This window comes from Talpa occidentalis, unplaced genomic scaffold, assembly GCF_014898055.3.
Source record: "Talpa occidentalis isolate TD23 unplaced genomic scaffold, MPIMG_talOcc4v2.1 talOcc4.3, whole genome shotgun sequence".
In the NCBI taxonomy this organism is placed as follows: Eukaryota; Metazoa; Chordata; class Mammalia; order Eulipotyphla; family Talpidae; genus Talpa; species Talpa occidentalis.
In genome coordinates, this window is record NW_023603184.1 from 64,686,298 (window position 1) to 64,705,939 (window position 19,642).

The 19,642-nt window shown below is 50.0% G+C and overlaps 2 protein-coding genes and 1 pseudogene across 3 annotated transcripts in view; 1 reads left to right on the plus strand and 2 right to left on the minus strand.

Moving 5' to 3' along the window:
• SCTR (secretin receptor) overlaps positions 1-9,379 on the plus strand; it is a 54,419-nt gene extending 45,040 nt beyond the window's left edge. The window contains exons 9-13 of one of the 2 annotated variants that reach the window (XM_037523238.2): positions 1,621-1,690; positions 3,995-4,086; positions 5,471-5,597; positions 6,320-6,401; positions 7,775-7,809. In XM_037523238.2, the coding sequence (XP_037379135.1) occupies positions 1,621-1,690; positions 3,995-4,086; positions 5,471-5,597; positions 6,320-6,385 (355 nt within the window). In that variant the 3' untranslated portion in view covers positions 6,386-6,401; positions 7,775-7,809. Of the gene's footprint in view, positions 1-1,620; positions 1,691-3,994; positions 4,087-5,470; positions 5,598-6,319; positions 6,402-7,774; positions 7,817-8,818 lie in introns of those variants that run through there. The other variant, XM_037523237.2, reaches the window with a different exon arrangement.
• Positions 88-1,520, minus strand: LOC119254137 (magnesium transporter NIPA2-like; annotated as a pseudogene).
• Positions 5,157-17,428, minus strand: TMEM37 (transmembrane protein 37). The gene is made up of 2 exons (XM_037523239.2): positions 17,384-17,428; positions 5,157-11,423 (listed from the first exon to the last, which is right to left on the minus strand). Exons 1-2 carry the CDS (start codon positions 17,402-17,404, stop codon positions 10,851-10,853), a joined length of 594 nt encoding a protein of 197 aa, XP_037379136.1. The 5' UTR covers positions 17,405-17,428; the 3' UTR covers positions 5,157-10,850.
• Between the last annotated feature and the right edge of the window lie 2,214 nt (positions 17,429-19,642).

Here is a 19,642-nt window from a genome sequence, read left to right on the forward strand (position 1 = left end):
TTGGTCCCAATTAGCGAAACCTTAAAAAAGATTGTCTCTGGAGAACATTGAGGACAGTGCTTCTCAGACACATTCTTATAATCAAATTCATTTCATAACAAAATTCTTTATTAACATTACATCTTTCTCAAAAAGAGAAAGATTTCCATTTCTTCGAGAGATATTTTCTCCAGTGTGTTGTTCAATTCCACAGGTTAAGCTTTCTTCATTATTATTAAGAACTTCATACATATTAGAGAGGTTGCCATTCATTGTGTTTTCCTCTTTTCGAAAAGACACTGGCAGGCTTGCTAGACTAAAGCTGATGTCTTTAAAGGCATGCAACAAGAATATTCCTAGAATGATGGTGAAGAAGCCACTTAAAGTACCAATGACATCATCAACAGGCATATATCTTGCCACTCCTTAAAAAGAATAGCTGAACAAGTTAAAACTGATGTTGTAAAGAATACATAATATATTGGAGTCAAGATGGAAGTGTTGAATATATCTAGCGCCCTGTTCGATAATTAATCTGTGTGCTCACACAGACTGTAAGGCTCAGCAGCAGAATCCGGGCCAGGGGTTGACACAACACAGGCTTTCCAGCAAACAGCTCTTTGATAGCAATGCCCAGGCCCTTCACACAGGAGACGGAGAATGCCCCAATCACAGAGCAGATAGTTATGTACACGAGAATGTTTGTATGTCCATGGCGAGGTCCCACCACGCAGATTAATATCAAGGACACAATGACCACAAGTGTGGCAAAGATCACAAAACCCGGATCTCCTAGCTTGTCAGACATTTCCTTTAATGTCTCGATCTCCTCCTCTTTTGGAGCATGAATAACCATAACCGTGGATCCTAAAATACTTAGCAAACAACCAATTTTCTCATGAAGATTAAGTCTTTCATTTAGAAAGTATGAAGAGAGAATGGCACTAAGACACTGAGAGCTCCTAGCGGTGTCACTAGGGTGGCTGGTGCAAAGGCGTACACAGCAAAGTTGGCCACCTCACCTGGGGAGACAGTTTCTTAAACAGCCTCTTGATCTAATCAGGCCAGTAAGTGGATGAGAGCAGATCAGGCTTGCAAGTGTCTGAAGTCCAAATTCAGCTCGAAATAATTCTTTCAAAATAATTCTTTGAGCTAGATGAATGCAATTTTTTAAAAACCTGAATTTGCAACTTCTCTAGAAAAATTGTAACATTCTGCAACATTTCCCATTTTCCCTTGTGGCAAATATCAGCTGGCGCAGAGTTGTGGCTGCCTTAGACCAGGCATGTGCTGTCCAATTGGTCAAGTACCCGCCCACCCCATGCCTAATGATGTCATCAGCCTGCTGCTGGGGACAGTTTCCTACCATGCTCCCCAGTGAATTCTGACAATGTCCAGCTTGGGGATCCAGGGTCTTCCACTGTTCACGTCCCACATATGTGCTCCTAGAGGCTGTCTGGGAGTTCTTGGAGACAGCAGGGCTCCTGGGCACCAGAAGAGGGGTGGGTACCGATCACACAACCCCAGGGGCTCAGGACCATAGTGGGAGGGGGGACCTTCATTTGAAGGCCACCTCAGAGAGGAAGTCTTTCCTGGCCAGCCCAGCCCCACTCCGCACATTGCCTGTATGTCCCTCCACAGGTGCTGGAACATCAACACCAATGCATCCATCTGGTGGGTCATTCGAGGGCCCGTGATCCTCTCCATCCTGGTAAGTGTCCATCCACCCCTGAGGGGCTCCAGTGGGTACCTGGCCTGCAGGGACAGAAGGCCAGGAAACAGGAACAAACCACAGGGTTGCTAGAGCTTGGCCTGCAGCACAAGGGGCTGGAAACTCCATTCCAAAGGATGGTATCTGGGAAGGGGGTGGGGGGCAGGCAGCAGTTAAGAGCTCACAGAACTGGCTCTTGCCCATGTTGAGGCATGAACTAAATCATCCCATAACCCTCTGGGTTCCTCTTAGGTAATCTATTTTTTTTTCCTTTTCTTTCCTTCTTTATTTATATAATTTTTACATTATTGTTCATTTTTAAACAATGTTTGCTTCCCCCCACCTCAGGTGTAGTCCCCATAGAATTTCCTTCCCCAGTGCACCTGTGCACCATTACCACAGTCCTCTGTGCTCCTCCCTCCCTCCTTCTGATCCCTCTCCCTCCCCCTCCCCTGCAGGATTAGACAAGTAATCTGAACAGCATCAGATGGGTAGTAAAGGAAACACAATGAATTTAATAACATATGTATGGAGAATTCACATGGTTGTAAATTCTAAAGTGTATTGGAAAAGACCAAGAATAATTATCCTGTCGTTAAGACCTAGGGAATCAAGGACAGAGATGGGGAAGCATCATATATCAGGCAAGAAGGGGGTGACCTTATCTTTACTCTAAGAGTAAAGATGAGCTTCTTAGACCAAGAGAACATGCTTACTGATAAAAGTAGGACTAGGTGAAACCCCAAACTACATTCTTCTAGCTCACAAAAAGGAGAGTGGTGAATGCTTCATCACTTAGGAAAAAGACAGAAGCTTAGGACACATTGACCTCTTCTTCCATTAGGGAAGGAGGAAAGACATGAACTAGAATAGAAGCTGCTATTCCATTGTGTACATGGACCACATCTTCTTGATCCAGTCATCTGTTTTTGGGCATTTGGGTTGTTTCCAGGTTATACCTATTATAAATAGTGCTGCAATAAACATAGGGGTACAGGTGTTCTTTTGAATCAATGTTTTTGTGTCCTTTGGCTCGATCCCTAGGAGTGGAATTGCTGGGTCATATGGTAGCTCCGTTTTTAGTAGACTGAGGAACCTCCAGACAGCTTTCCACAGGGTAGAATTCTAGCTTTCCCCTACAATTTGACTATTTGACTGTTGTTTTGGGGATCTTGAGGACTTTTTCTTTTGCCTTAAAGTGCTCCCTTTTAAATTAAATACAAATGTAAACAAAAATTTTTTAAAAGGAGCCTTTATTAGTTTACACCATGCACAGTCAGCTTATAACAAGATGCATAAATAGCGAGCTAAGAAATAGTGTTCCCAAAAAGGCAGCATCAGGCTAAGTCCCAGACAGGCCACTAATCCAGTGTCATTTGGCAAGTGTCCCCAGACCCCAAACTATGAGTATGAGCAATGAGGGGGCCTGGCCAGGCAGTTCCACTGATCCTGGCTTATGTATGATGAGAGGACAGGGGAGGTCTGTCATGTGGGTGACTATACTAGAGCTGGGGGGCAAGACACCTAAAGAAATAAAGAGACTCCATTCCTATCCTTAGGAAGTTATGATTGATTGGCAGATACATGAATACACACACACACACACACCTTTGACACAGCCTGCATTTGGTCTCTTACAAATATTTCAGGTGTCCTCACATAATAATATCACCGCTTCCTGCCACAATGAATCGGACAAGGAAGGTAATGAAGGATGTCTACCTGGAGCTGGTGACTGAACTTCAAAGTGACTCCATAAGGCTCTGAAGTAGTGGTTCTCAAAATGTGGTCTCCACACAACAACTTTAGCATCATCTAGGAGTTTGTTAAAATTCCAATCCCAGATTCACTAAACTAAAATCTCTAGAAGTGGAGACCCACAGTCTGTACCCTAAACTTTGAGGACCCCTGCTGTAAAACATTGTGACTCAAAGTGTAGTCCAAAGACCACTTTGGCGTTCCCTGGAAACTCATAAGAAATGCAGAATCTCAGGCCCATGCCAGGCCTGCATTTTAACATGATCTCCAGGGTATTCCAGTGCATTCTGACTGTGAGAAACCATGCCACCACCAAGCAGACCTTGGAGTTCCCACAGCCCAGGAGTAGGAGGGGGCCGAGCCATTGACTCCAGACAGTTTTTCTTACCAGGTCTGTGGGGTCGAAACCAAGCGGGAAGTGACGTGCCCTTCTGGGAGTGTTCTGTAGTGCCTGTCCATCCTCGTCCTTGGGTCTAGGGTACAAGACAAGAGAAGTGGCCAGGACAGCAAATAACCTCTAGCCCTACCTCTGTCTGTGTCTTACAGATTAATTTCATCCTTTTTATAAATATTCTAAGAATCCTGATGAGGAAACTTAGAACCCAAGAATCAAGAGGATATGAAGTGAACCATTACAAGTAAGTAGAAGGTGAAGACCTAGGCATGTTCAGTGAGTGACCTGAAAAAATGTACTGAGCACCTGCTTTTGCCCAATTGGTGCCAGGCACCAATGGAGAGGGAAGAAAAGTAAAGCCATGATCTGGCCCCAGGGGATTTACGGCACCTACAAGAGGAGGAGGGATGGGTTCACTAGTCACTGCCCTGGGAATAAAGAGATGCTCTGGCATCTGCAGCCGGATGCCAGTCAGCAGAAGTCTTATCTTTGGGGCAAGGCCATGAAGTCCAGGGACCCAAATCTAGAGGCTTGTGTGATCCAAAAATACATTGGAATCTTTAAAAGAGAGATGCTGTATTAATTTGCTAGGGTTGCCATAACAAAATAGCACAACTGGATTGCTTAAACAAAAGGAATTTATTTCTCACTGTCCTGGAGGCTAGCAGTCTAAGATCAAGGTGACAGGTTTGGTGCCTCCTTGGCTTGTAGATGTTGCCTCTCACCGTGTCCTGGTGAGATCTTTGCTCTGTGTGCCTGCATCCCTGCTGTCTCCCCTCTTCTTATAGACAACAGTTGAATGGCCTAAGATGCCACCCTTATAGCCTCATTCTTACTTAGTCATCTCTGCAGTTCTAGTCACGTTCTGAGGTCCTGGGGATGAGGACTTCAACTTTTGAATTTGGGGGAGTGAGTGGGGGGACAATGCAGCCCATAAGAGGTGTTAGAGTAAGTCAGTGTCCAACAGAGGCTTTCTTTGTGATGTTTGGAATTTGGGGGGTTCTGGCAATGGTCTGGATTACTTGCTGTCAGATTCCCCAGAACATCACTGGAGCAGAGGGCTCCAAAGAAGGGTGGTGCTGAGGAACAGTGTGAAGTTGCCAGATAAAATGCAGGATGCCCAGTTCAGTTTGCAATTTGGATAAACAGCGAATTGTTTTTAGTACTCATACCAAAAAACTTAATCCACTGTTTATCTGAAATCCAAATGGAACTGGGCAGCCTACATTTTTATTTGCCAAATTTGGTGATCCTAATTTAGGAAACTAAAAACTTCTTACAGATATTTATTATCAAACAAATAAGAATGCTGGATTTGCTCATAATATATTAGACAGAATGGCAGTTATAGTTGCCCATAATTTATAAATAAAGTTATTCAGGCAGGTCCATGTTCATATATTCTTTTTACTATAGAGGTGTGTGATTATAAAGTTTGGGGACTGGTCAGAGGGGTATTCGGGTGATGGACATGTGGGAATTGGAAGTTTCCAAAATAAAAAATAAAATCCAAAAAGTCTGGGGCTGGGGATGCAAGTCCCCTGCCATGGGGCTCAAGTGGGGTGTACCAGACTGTGCGCCAGAGGGAAGGGAGGAGACAGGAGGCTGCAGCATGTTTGTATCCCCAGGCGCCTGGCCAAGTCCACCCTTCTGCTGATCCCCCTCTTTGGAGTCCACTACATCGTCTTTGCCTTCTCCCCAGAGGATGCCATGGAGGTCCAGCTGTTTTTTGAATTGGCTCTTGGTTCATTCCAGGTGAGCATGAGGACTGGGACTTTAAGGTGAAAAGAGGGGTTCTCCCCTAGAGTAAAACAGAGACTGTAGAGACTTAAAACCAGGTCTTCCACGGAGAGTCCAGCAGCGTGGTTTGGGAAGGGGGATGGTGCATTTGTCACACACTCAAGAGAAACGACTGGACCTCTCTTGTGGAACCCTCAGTGGGAACCAAATTCCTCCCCAATCAAAAGGGGAGAGATAAAAACTTAGGAGAGAATGACTTTGGGACTTTGACTCCTGGGAAAACAAAAGGGAAAAGTAACTCTAGCACTCCCTCTCTGGAGCTCTGCGCAGCAAACACTTAGTCAACATAATGCAGTGCAGAGGCCCAGGCCCAGCCGTCAGAACACGGGGCAGGAAGATGAACTTCGTGGAAGGGTTGGGGGGCAGGGAGGAAGGTGTTTGAAAAAGAATGCTGGGAAGTCCATAAAAATATCCCAATGTGAAAACCCCAGGTGTAGTAACATCAGCCTTTATTCAGAATTCGTTAAGAGAGTCCAAGTCGCTGCCTCCGAGGAATGTGAAATGGGGGTCTGGGTCGGGAAGCTGCTTTGTGACAAGTCACTTGACTCTCTAACAACACATCTCCTGCAACAGATCTCTCGTCTTGTCCGCTGCCCCCTCAGCAGGGGATTTCAGTAAAATCCCCCTGTTCTGCTCCTCCCCGTGGCTCAGTGGGGATGCTCTGGTCTACCTCCTAGGGCTTTGGCAAAGATGAAATGAAGCACCTGGAACTCCAAATCTCTCAACTACCCAGGCCAAGCTGAGCCCCACTTCCAGCAGGTTCGCCTGTCTTTCTTGCCCTCTGAGAGTCATTCTCCATGGGACTGCCCATTGGAGCCATCTGGGGCTCTTTCAAAGCTGCTGTTGCTCCCACCTCCAGACATTGGATTTGGAGGGGCAACTTGGGCAAAAGCTCCCAGGTGGGGCCCCCATGGTGTCCTAGGAGTTAAGTCTTCGTGTTATCACCACTATGGCCTGTTTGATCCCTGGCCAGGGAGCTAGCCCGCATATGGCACAACAGACCTTTCCTGCTGCACCCTTAGCAGGGTATTTCAGTAAAATCCACCTGTTCTGCTCCCCACTCCATCTCCAGTGAGTCCTCTCACTCACCCCCACCCCCACCTCTGGCCTACACCCCAGTTCTTCGCGAAAAAAAAAGTTCCCAGATGATTTTAATGTGCAGCACCATTTGGGGCACTGTCTTAAGGGAGCATCCTGCTCCTGCTCATCCAATAGTCCCCATCCTATGCGTGTACCTGTCATTGATGCCTGAAATTCTAAAATAAATCCTAGCTTTGCCACTAACTCTGGTTAAAATGCCAACGACATTGAGCAGTCAATGTCGTCAGCCCACCAGAGTGTTCTGTGGCTCTTTGGTGGCCTTTCTAATACAGCAGTAGCTAAGGGCAGGCATGAATGGGCCACCTGAAGTCAGAGCTATGGCACCCACCTCTAAGGAGGTGGGTGTTCATGGGGGAGCTGAGGGCCTGAGGGCAGGCTGGCCCCTGGTTGGTTGCTGAGAAAGTGCACTTAGAGACTCTTACAGCTAGTGGCTCCATGCAAACCTCTGAGCTCAAATCCCATATCCTAGACTGGGGGCCTCTCTCTGGAAGAGCTGCATGCCAGGGTATGTCAGTGGGAAACAGGCACTATGGATGCCAGAACACATAAAGCAGATGTAGGCCTGGGACTCCTGGCCTTGGAAATGCATACACCTGTCCCGTAGGTAAGGCAGTCATACCCCTGCACTAAGGCTTTGTTCTGACCACACCACACATTAACACAATTGTTTTCAACTGTATAGTTGCCCTTGTTTAATCATCTCCAGCTTTATCTTGAAAATGAGTCCACATGGGGTCCATGAGCTCACCTGGGCTGGCTCTGTACCCTCCCAGTGAGGCTCCAGGTGCCACCATTCCCTACTTCTCCCCGTTGGCCTTACTAATTCAGGTGAGCCTGGCCTAGATGCTGGAGACAACAGCGAAAGGGACCCTTATCTTCTCCCCAGCTCAGTCTGTGCTGGATGGCTCTGGAACACTTTCTGGGAGAAAGTGAGGCTGGGCTGGTGATGAAAGGACACAGGTGGGAGCAGGTTGGTGGGATGAGGCTGTGCTGAGCAGGTGTCTACACTAACCCCCGTATCTACTCCCCAGGGCTTGGTGGTGGCTGTGCTCTACTGCTTCCTCAATGGGGAGGTGAGTTCTTGGGTACCCACCTTCCTTGAGCAGCTCCCCAGACCCTGGATTCCAGTTCAGGATCTCCCTAGAGTGTGTGGTGGGAAGGGGTATTTGTGTGTGTGTGTTGGGGGGCAGGGTGCTGAGGTTCTAGGCTTTGGCCTGTCTTTTAGGAAGTCTGAACTCACCTAATGGGAGAGACAAAATCTGGAGGTCTTGTTGAAGTAATTGCTGGGGGGGGGGGAATGAAATAAAATAATTGCTGGGCCCTACCTGCAGTTTCTAATATTAAGCAAAACGGGTGCTTTAAATCTGGGTTGTATTTGAGAGTGTTTTTCCGCAAGAACTCCAGGTGATTCTGATCATTGGGGAGGTTCAGGAAATGGAGGAAGTGCAGCCCCCCCCACCGCCCCCCCAGAACTGAGGCTGCTGATTGCTCTGCTGCTTGTAGTTGATGACCTCAGTCACTGCTCTTTTCTGGCCTCAGTCTTCCCTTCTGTAAAATGAGTGGCTCGGGTGGAATGTGCGCAACTCAGCCCCCAGAGACCTCCAGATGAGCGTGGGCTCCTTCACGGTCTCTGCCCCTGCTCAGAGTGCTGGGGTCAGAACACAGCAGCTACACAATCAACAAAGATGGTACTGCACACACGTAGCCCTTCTGGGACTGTTAACATCCGGTTCACCACACTGAATGGGAAAAGTGCTGATGTTTTCCCAAGATCAAGCATTAAGCCGAGCCTCAAAAGTTTTGCTGTTACTGCTGGGGTCATGGGGTTTGGGTTGTGAAGTCTGTGAAGCAAGCACAAGCCCTTTCTTGGGGACATTCATGGTGCGATTGAAGATGAAGGCACCCAAGGGAGATGGGTTCCTCAATACCTAGTAGCTAAAACAGGTCAATCAGAGTGGTCTGAAGAAGAGAAAGCATGGCAGCAGGCAGGAATGGCAGGCCCATGTGGAGGAGGCTGGCGGGGGGGGGGGGCAAGTCTGCACTGAGTACAAGGCTGATGGCTAGTCTCCTGGCAGGTGCAGCTGGAGGTGCAGAAGAAGTGGCGCCAGTGGCACTTCTGTGAGTTCCCACTGTACCGCATGGCCCTCAGCTCCTCCTTCAGCAATGGCACCAGTGGCCTCACTCACAGCACCAAGGCCAGCACCTCGGAGCAAAACAGAAGCTCCCACAGGGCCAGCGTCATCTGAGAGGCTGGAGCAGGGCCACCTATGACTGAGGTCGGTGTGGGCCCTGTTAGAGCTGGACACTGCTGCTGGACAGTCAGCTTCCCAACAGCCGGATGCCATCTCCTGTGACCAATAAGACCCCTCCTCCAGGTCTTCAGTTGAGGAGGTTGATGATTCCTCAGAATTAAAGGAACCTGGGGCACCATGGGTGGGAAGGGGTCTGAGATTTGGTTCCATTATATTCTTCTGGTAAGAGTAGACCATGGGTTCCAGGAGGCAGGCAAATAAAGAGTAGTTGGAATGAGATTTAGTCTGTATTTGCCACGTTTTGCCTTTGAAAAATAAGGTAAGGATCCTCCAGCTCAGTCCCTACCCCTTCCTGGAGGGGGCTTCCATGACACCACCCACCACCTTTCAGGGACTTGGAGACCCAGGAAGCATAAGTGGAGGCACTTGGCCCTAAGTGGAGCCCCCCTACGTAGACATACTGTTGATTCACTTGTCAGGTAGCTCTCTCCCTACAGCCTTCAAGACAACAGCTGAATTAATCTGTTCAAGTCACAATGGAGGCCAGGAGAGCTTCAGAACCCCCAACTTCCTTATAGGAACTAATGTGGTATAAAGTGCCCCTCTGTCCTCACTGCCCTTTGACACAGGTTACTCACAGCCAGAGGCATGTGCAGCAGGAATTAGGACATGATTCCACTGGACAGAAAAGAAACAGAGACAAAAAGCTCACTCCTTTGCCCCTTTGTGGCAGCCAGAATGAATCAAGGAAGGCCAGAATTTAGATGACAGGGGAGGAGACAGTGTAGAAAACAGCAGCTGAGGGCAAAAAGCCCCACCTACTGGGCAGAAAAGGGACTGCAAAAGGGCAATCCGATGCACAAAAATGCAAGATCTGCAGGCAAGGATGGAAATCTCCACTGATTCCTGGCCCTCTTCACGTGCACTCATCCCCAGTGCAGCTGTTAATCATTACCCAAGGTCGGGCCAGTCCTCTTTACCTCCTGGAATCGAGCAGGTCCAGATATATGTCCTTGAAATATGTTCTAGGATCAAAAATTGTACCTGTGGCCATCATACATTTACCAAAGACACACACACACACACACACACACACACACCCCAGGAAGGACTGTTGGGGACCTACTGGAAGGCTTGCTCAAGAACTCTTCTTGAAGAATCAAGATGGGATCCCAACAAGCAGAGTCCTTGGAACAACAGCCAGCTGCTGATAGCTAGGGTTAACCAGGGACCATGGGTCTCACTTTAAAGGCCAGGAGTCAAGTGAAATGGTTTGAAAACCTATGTGCAAGAAGTTGTTAGGAAGCTTGAACACTGCCTCCCTTTGACCAAAGCTAAAGCCAGGAAATATACACCAGGAAATATACACAAAGGCCCTGTGAGCTGATGTTGATACCCACAGCTGGAAGAAGGATTCACTCTTAGCAACCCCAGGAGGCACTTCAGGGCCCCTAAGACCTGTATCCCAGCATAAAGTCAATAAAACAGGTGTGAAATGCACTTGGCTGTGTAGCTGGCCTGAGCACCAGGTTGCCTGAGGTGCTTCCAAATCTATTCCCGTCCCAGGAAGGATTCACGGAAAAGAGTTTTAAATAGTTTCTTCTAAAATCAACACCTATTAACTTGGCTAAGCCTGTGCAGCTGGTGACACTCAGGTGTCCTCCTGGCCTCTGACCCTGCAGATTAGCTACAAAATCTGCTGGGTCATTTCCAGCTGACCATCCAAAGATTATTGGCTAAGAGGCAGCAATTTAAAGGTCACTGTCCCACCCTTACCCCAGCTAAAAGTTCCATTTTGGGAAAGTCCCATCTTGGCCACAATTTCTTGTAGAATCTGATGTCCCTGGAGAAGGGCCTAAAATTCCCTTGCGTCGGCCCAGGGTTGCGTGATGCTGTTGATGTGAAGGCCACTGATGGCATTCAGGAAGAAGAGGAAGGAGGCCGTGAATTTGCACCAGAACATCAGGGTGAAGCTGGTGAGTGTGACCTGCTTCCTGAGGAGGATCACAAAACTCAGCAGCCCCCCGAATGAGAGGATGAAAGACAGGAGGAGCAGGATAGAGCCTGTAGCCCACTTGCGCCGGGAGTAGAAGTCCTCACACAGCTGGGACACCATGAGAAATTCCAGGCCAAAAATGGCAGCCACCACGGCCAAGCTGCCCAGGCTGCGGGCCAGGACCATGCCCACCGCCAGCCCAGGCACGTGTGCCTGACTCAGGTCTCTGAAGCAGTGAGGTCCAGTCTGGTTCGAGATGGTGCAGAATTGCCACAGGCCAAAGAGGCGGTCTTCAGCCAGGAGCCAGTGGCCATCACAGATGGAGACAGAGGCGAGCACCACAGCCAGAGCAGCACAAAGGATGATGAGGGTCCTGATGAAGGTTTCAAAGAAGGATCGGTGGGGCACTTTCGGGGCCAGCAGCCTCTGGGCCTGGAAAACACCACAGAGGCAGCATGTCAGGAAGGGCCTTACACACCCCCCTCCAGACCCTTCTGGGAAGACATTGCACATGATGTCCTATCTCCTAACCCTATTTGCTGCTCTGGTCTTACATGAAGCCAGGAGGTCCCCCCAGTCTTGGGGCTTTCCCCCCAGCTCCTCCTTACCTTACAGCACAGATGTCCTTCTTTGGGGAGCCCTTCTCCTATTCTGCCTGTTTCCTGTTCACCATTCAAGACGTATAAACACTCACTCAGATATTCACCAGAAACTAAGAGTTCCCTGGCCTTTCTATCTTTATTGATCTTTGTAATGAACAGAAACCCAAATCCTACTGCCCAGCAAATTGTAGTGGATTCTGAACTTTGAAAACCTGTCTGGCCAGGCGAGTGTGACCTTGAGCTTATAGCCCACCGAGGTTACAGCCCAAAAGCATGAAGGGTTGCAAAAAGCACTGCATTAGCATAGCAACACAAGGTTAAGTTTCCCCTCTGTCCCAGGACTTCCTGGTTCAATGCCAGTTTTCTCCAAATCCCCACCCACCTTGTTCTGAACTTTCCATTAGGTCCAGGACTCCTGTTATTACCTTGTTTTCTTCAGTATTGAAAGTGGATATGTGCACCTTGCCCTTCAGTCTTGCTCTGCTTAGACCCCACCCAGCACTTGCAAACCAAACTGTTCTACTGGCTTCTTTGCGTGGGGAAGCCACAGAAACTCTCTTGCAGGCTCCGGTTCCAACACTGAGAGAGTGCATAGTCCACGTCTCTGCCACGCCGGCCAGTGGGGTGCCCTGATCTCACAGGTGCCCTCCCAACCCTCAAGCCAGAAAGCTGAAGAAGTACTTCCAAGAGTAAAAGGCCTTATCACAGCCCACAAGCCTTGCCTCCCTCTCCAACCTCATCTCCCAACACACCTCGCCAGCTCACGTAGGCACAGCAGCCCTTTCCCTACTAAAGAAAAACCTAGAACTTTCCCTCAGACCTACAGGCCTCTACACCTGAGAGGCTCTTGTACAGTTCCCTCCGCCCTTCAGGATGCCTCCTTTTCTCTTTCTCATGTTGTAGCTTAAATGTCACCTCCTCAGAGAGGCCTTTTCTGCCCACCCAACCTAAATCAGATCCCTCCCAGTCATTCCCTGGCAGATACCCTGCTTGTTTTCTTCTCTGGTCTGATCACAAGTTATAATTCCCTTCTAATTTCTAGTTATATATTATTGTCTGCTCGCTCAGTCTCCATGTAGATTATGTGTCCCCAGCAGCTGGCACGTGCATTGAGTGGGTGTGCAGCATGAGTTTGATCTCGGACAGCCAGGGAGCTACCCACATGGTACGGTAGACCTTTCCTTTCTTGCCTGATGCTCCCCTCAGCAGTGTATTTCAGTCAGTCTGCCTGTTCTGTTCCTGATTCTGTCTCTGGTGACTCCTCTTCATCGCTCACTCCCCCACCACAACACACACCTCTGGCCTGCATCCCAGTTCTTGTATGCATAAATAAATAAATCTTTAAAAAAAAGGGGGGTGGCCTTGGGACAAATGAAAGGTCAAGTTTTTAGCCAGTGAACTTCCATCTGAAGTTCCCTTAAGTGTGTCTCCTGCCCAGTCATAAATTACCCCCTTAATAGTGTGTGGAAGCAGCCTGGGTGACACCCTAGTTTGGGAGGTAAAAAAAAACAGGCCTCTCATGCGTGACAGTCACTGACAGAAAACTAAACAGGGACTCTGGGGTGTACCCTATACGTTGTGCAAATGGAGCCTTCCAGAGGCAAGTCTGGCCACACCTCTCAGTGAGGAACAGAAAACAAAGCCAAAGACAAAGCCACACTCCTAGAAGGATCCTGGGGTCAGAGCCCCAGCAGGAAGGTCAGGGCTGTTTGCTAACTTGCCCACCTGAACAGGAGCTACCCCGAATTTCAGCCTGCCGGAGGGCACAGGAATAGGATTGCTTTCAGTACTTCTACAGTAGTAGGACCTCACTTGATGCTTAATCCTTAAGGTTGGTAGAGTAGGGTGCTCTGTGAAGTTTACAGGTCAGGTGACTTGTCCAAGCTCACTCGCTTAAATCACAATAAAGCCTATTACAGCTGTCTAGACAATTGTGTAATGTGCAGGGTCTGGAATGCATTTAGTCAGTACCAACCGGGGCTTTCCAAGTATAGGGCTTTGTATTAGGGGTCAGGACCTGGACACAAATCCTGAACAGAGGCAGCCTGGGGTGCTGTAAAGCATACCCAGATGTCTCCTTGCTTTCTAGAAGGGCTTCCAGTGCTGAAGATAGGGAGCAGGGGAAGCTGAGCAGGCTGGTTCTAGGTGCCCTTTCTCATTTCAAATACAACGGATTTCTCTTCCCTGCAGGAGACATTAAGGTCTAGGCATCTGTATTAGATAATATCAGGAAAAATCGGCTGTTGTGCTGTGGAAACCCATGTCTATCAACCACCAAAGATATTTGTCTTGGGTGCTTTCTTTCACCTGTTCTCATCTACAAAATGGAGTTGCTGACCCTTGCAGGAAAGCAGCCCTAAGGCACCTGGCAAGGTTACAACACCCCTAGAGGTCAATAAGGCCCCAGGGTGGGAGCTCCTCAGATGGAGAGCACAAGTCACAAGAACAGGACCCAGAAACCTTGACTCTGGACATCACACTGTTGTGTTCCCTCCCCGGCCCCACCTATCCAGGACTTTACTCTCCAGTCCTCAGACAGCACATGGATCAGAAAAAGAAGACAGCTGATGTTGGTTCATTCCTCCTTCCCACCTCAAAGTCCACCTTCATTTAAACTCTCTGATATGGGGGCCTCCCTGGTGGCGCAGGGGTGAGTCTCAGCGCTATCAAGCTGTTGCCAGCCACTGAGGCATGAGTTCTATCCCCAGCCAGTGAGCTGACCCACATGACGTAGCAGACCTCTCCTGACCCGCCCGCTGCTCCCCTCAGCAGTGTGTTTCAGTGGATCCACCTGTTCTGCTACCTGCTCTGTCTCTGGTGAATCCTCTCACCACTACCACGCCCCACGTCTGCCCTGGACCCCAGTTCTTGTATGCATAAATAAATAAAAATAAATCTTAAAAAAAGAAGATTGGCCCTATTTGATATTATCTGGTAGTTTATTTCGGGGGCCTAGGAATGCTCAAAATTTTTTTCCATATAAATTAATGGTAATAGTACTTTTGGGCCCCCCCACCCCCCCACAAAAAAACATACCAATAGGAACTTTCTACTTCCAGATGGCATGGAAAACCTGTATTAGTAACAGTAATGCACATCTGTGTCTTCCCTCTGAAGTACCCTGCACCACACCCTAGCTGCAGGTACCCAGCTTTCATCTTGAAATCTCTCCTAGCGGGTAGCTGGCAGCAGCATGGTCGGTAGAGGGGAAGTTGAAAGAGCGGATAAGGGCAGTCCTACCCCTGACCTACTGGCCCCCATCTGTAGGACCTTGGGCAAGTCACTTTAATCACATTAACCTCTCAGCTCCTTGACTTTCTCCATTTAAAAAAAAAAACAACTGTTTTTCTTTTCTCTCTCCTTTTTAAAAGATTTTAATTATTTTTGAGTAGAAGAACTGGGGTAGAGCTCAGAAGTGTGGAGGGTGGGGGGTCAGCAGTGATAGCACTAAGACTTAACCCCTAGGCCACCAAGGAGGCTCCTATTTCTCTTTTCTCATCTGTAACCCCAAATGTTTCTGGTAACCTATAGAACAATGTCACTTGACACTTCTGGGTTACTAAGTCATATCTTCCTCTATAACTCCATCTGTTCTCCTCAACCCTCACAATACTTTGGACAGCTCACTACTCATGCTCCACGCTCCTTAGGTCCAGGCCAGGCCTCATCATCAGCATAAATTGGACATTCCTCCTGAAGAGTTTGCCTTCTGTCCTGCCCTGGAGCTGAGCTGGCCATCCCTGCCTGCTGGACTCCTGGGCATAGAAGGGCAGGAGCCAGCCAGTCTGCTTCTTAGTAGTTTGCCCTCTGGTAAGCTGCTTATCCTTTCTCTAACCTATAAATGGATATGGTATCTACTTCCTGTGGGGGTTGTGGGGATGTGAGTTATCTCCTCCAAATCCCCAACATGTAGTTAAATGCTCTGAAGTGGCAGGAGTTAGTGTCACAGGGGCACAGCAACCATCCTCTCTAGGTAACATGTGCCCACCTCCCCCAGAAAAGAGTCACAGCGAGGGGAGCTGAGAGTGGAAAATTTAGGATGGGAGTTTTCAAAAGATCAAAAAACAGAGGTGGGGGCAGAAAGGATTATCAGTTATAGAAAACCAACTGAACTGGACCCCCAAGTGATAAATCCCACAAAGAATAAATTCCATGAAAGTTAAATATATATTATATATTGTATAATTATATATTATATAAATATCTAATTCTATTTATAAAATTATATAAATATTATATAAATATTATATATATATATATATAAAAATAAAGAGAGAGAGAGAGAAACCCCCCCTACCCTGTGCCATGCAATTCCCTGCCAGGCAATGTCTAAGCAGGTGTCTCTTCAGCTCTTCTTCCTTAATAAACACCTGAAGAGGAGACTCTGCTGAACTCATTCTTAAGGGAACCCAAGAACCCCACTCGCTCAACCCCATTATCAAGGCTTCATTCACACCCTGTCTTCTTCCTCCACTAAAGACTAAGTCCCTCCATACTGCAGCCAGTCTTGCCCCCACCCCACCCCCCAGCGCGGCACAAGCCACCTGCCCCCAGTTAATCCTGTCTGCAGCTTTTACACCTTTTAATTTAGCACTCAAGGGTCATCTCTTCTGACCCTTGTTTACAAGTCTAGTTCCCCAAGAGGACCCTGAGCTCTTTGAAGGCAGAGACCACACCCAGGCCCACCTCCTCACTGACCATCCCCTGCTCCTCAGGACCTGCCCAGGAAGCTGACTAGTCAAGATTCAAGATTATGCCCCAGGATGAAGCCCCTGGACAAAGGGGAGGAACTCACTGGACCCTGTTCCTGCGCGGTGGCTGTGTCCCGGCTGGAAAGGGTTGGGAGGTGAGTGGGAGATCTCCAGCTAGGTTAAGGGAGGAAGGACACGTGGGGGCTGGTGCCTTGGGATCTGGCTTTTAATGTCGTTTCTGTCACTAGTTGGCCCCAGGGTCTGAGGCAGTCCAGCTCAGACCTTCAGTTGCTTCATCTATAAAATGGGCGGAGGCCGCGCAGCGGGAGTCTGAATATTTGCACGCAAAGTCAGCCGGTCTCCCGAAGAGCCAGGGCAGCCCAGCTGGGAGAGGAGAGCCAGTGGGAAGCCTCCCTATAAAGAAAGCTTCCCCTTGGGGGCCACGGACCGCCTTCCTTCTCAGCGGAGGGGGTGAGAATACGTAAGTGCACAGCCAACATGACACCAGGCCTCATTCTAAAGAAACCAAACATTCCGGGGATGCGGGCCGCTTCCCTGACTGGGGGGAGGTGTCCTCGCACCCCAGGGAGTCCACTCCGCGCCCCAAACGCAGTTCTGGGGGAAGGAGATGGTCCTTCTAATCCTTGCCCAAGAAAGTTCTGGCTTCCCCCAGGCGCATCCTCTGTTACATAAGCAAACCTCGCTCAGCCGGCGGGCTCGGCGCATCCTCCTGTCCACAGTGCCTCGTTCTCGAAAAGAGAGAAACCCCTCTGGGGAGCACAGCCCCGAGGCCACGGGTGACCCCAAAGGGAAGCAGAAAAACCCTCCCCGAGCAGCGTGAACGCCTCTGGTGCTGGCCACCGACAGAAGCCGGGAGACTGCCTGCAAGAGTAAAGTGGGGGGCCGGCCGCCCCCACGTCGCGTCCAGCCCCCCGCGCAGGGAACCCCGCAGGCGGGTGAGCCCGGCGGCCACAGCGGGCGCTGCCCCGGCGAGCGGCAGGGGCTCTTTGTCGGTGCGGGACCCCGCCCGCCCCCTCTCTCGGGCGGACCCCGCCAGCCCGGGGCGGCCGGCCCGCACCCCGCGGGGCCCCGGGGCTACCTGCACGGCGATGGCGGTCATGCTGCGCCCCGGCTCCGCGCGCTGGCCCCGCGCTCCCTCCGGCGACTCCGCTGCGGCCGCCGCGGCCCGGACCTCTCCCCGGCGGGGCGGGGCGGCTGGACGGGGCGGGGGACGGGGCGGGCAGGGGGGGCGGGGGCCTGCACGCCGGCTCCTAACCCGGGCGGGCTGGCCTGACCCCGCCGCCCTCCGCCGCGCAGCTCGGTTTCACCTGAGTCAGCGGGGCCGCGGGGGGCCGCGGGGGCGGGAGCCTTGGGGGGCGATCGGGCGCTCGATAAGGCGGGGAGCACCCGGCCCGAGGAACAGAGGATCCGGGCTGAGAGTGAGGGTGTGAGGATCGGGCTCCGCGGGAAGGACTGACACGGTCGACGCGGGGTTCGGAGTCACCCCTGCGCCCCACTCGGGGAGGACCGCCTTGCCCGGGGCACAGGTTCCTAGAGGGCCGACGGGCCAGAGGGTTCGGTTCCAGCCCCCGCTCGCCGGCTCCAGCGTCAGGAGGAGGAGGGAGGCCTCCGAGGTGGGGGACACCTGATTGTTGCGCCTCCGCCTCCCGCGGTGTGACCTTTGGCCGCTTGTTGAAGGTCTGCGAGCCACGGTAAAGAAATGAGATTTTTGTGAAATATCGGGGTCTTGGGAGCCCTCCATAGACTTGAGCGGAGCAGAGCCTCCTGGGGCAATTCTTGAGTTAGTTTTGTTCCCCTAAAGGAGGATGGACAAACGAACAAAAAAGTGTTCTTGACTTGATAGGGGCTGAGTCCCCCGGCAGTGCGTAAAGCCAGCACACCCGAGGAGACGGGGTGGCGGGGGAGGGGATAGGGAGCCGAGGGAGGGCCCAAGAGCTGTAAATTCCGGCTAAGACCTCTTCTCCCTCCTCAGTTGTAGAAAGTGTGTATTGCTAAGGAGGATGGGAGAGGGGTTCCAGTTTAAGATTCAGAGAGGTCCTCTGTTTCCTTAATTAAATGGGATAAGTCAAATATTTGGCTCTTCTGGCAGGGAGGCAGCTCCCTTATAAAGTCACCCAAGGCCTCCCTGGTGGCGCAGGGGTTAAAGACAGCAGCGCTATCAAGCTGTCACCAGCCACTGCAGCACAAGTTCGATGCCTGGCCCGCTAGGGAGCTACCCCCATGGCACAGCAGACCTCTCCTGTCTCGCCCGCTGCTCCCCTCAGCAGTGTATTTCAGCCAGTCTGCCTGTTCTGTTCCCCACTCTGTCTCTGGTGAATGCTCTCACCCCCTCCCCCGCACCTCTGGTCTACACCCCAGTTCCTGTATGCATAAATAAATAAATCTTAAAAAAAATAATAAAGTCACCCAAGGATATTCAAAGTCACTGCACTTTTCCACCCCAAGAGCAGAGCCAGGTGCATGCTAAAGGGGAGAAGTTACAATTGTCTTTGCCTCTCCTAGGTGAATGTTTATCTGATCACTGCAGGAGGGACTCTGTAAAACCCCCTGCAGGCAAAAGTCCTGGCCCAAAGCCTCTCACCATCCAAGTCTCCTGAGGAGCTAAAACTGGATTTAACTGGACGTGCCAATCTGGACCTGAGTTCTTACCACCATTCTCCATCAGAATCAACTGGAGGGCTTATCAAAACAGATTGTGAAGCCCCACTCCAGAATTTCTGACCTAGTGGGTTTGGATGAGGCCCTACACGTGTTTTTCTAACTTGGCAAAGTTGTGTCTGCAGGTCTGGAGGCTGTGCTTTGAAAACCACTCATCTACTAAAGGCAGCCCTTCTCTTTTCTGGATCCTTCCAACCAGCCTACCTATCTTCCCCCACTCAAGGGTGCCAGAAGTGCCAGAATCCAGGGCCATATTGAAACCCAAAATCTCTGTGAGTGGAACATGCTGGATTACAGGGACCTGCATTATTTAACCTAACCAGGAGGGGAGTTAAGAACACAATTAAGGGACCTCCTTGGTGGCACAGGGGTTAAAGACACAGTGCTGTCAGGCTATCAGCAGCCACTGCAGCAGTGTATTTCAGTCAATCCACCTCTTCTGCTCCCCACTCTGTCTCTGGTGAATCCTCTCACCTGCCCTACCCTGCCCCTCTGGCTTACACCCCACTCTTCTTTTATGCATAAATGAATAAATCTTTAAAAAAAAAAAAAGAACAGAATTAAAATCAGAAAAACTATCAGGCTGGGTAATCCCCATCCAGCGGGTGCCTTCTAAGATTCCATGTGTGCATGTCAGGCGTGTTTGGGGATATGCTGCCCACAATATTTTGTTGGTAAG

Coding starts and splice junctions, on each gene's coding strand:
- TMEM37 (XM_037523239.2), bottom strand. CDS start 17,404: ATGACCGCCATCGCCGTGCAG. Junction 11,424..17,383: donor TGACCGCCATCGCCGTGCAG/GTAGCCCCGGGG, acceptor GGTGTTTTCCAG/GCCCAGAGGCTGCTGGCCCC.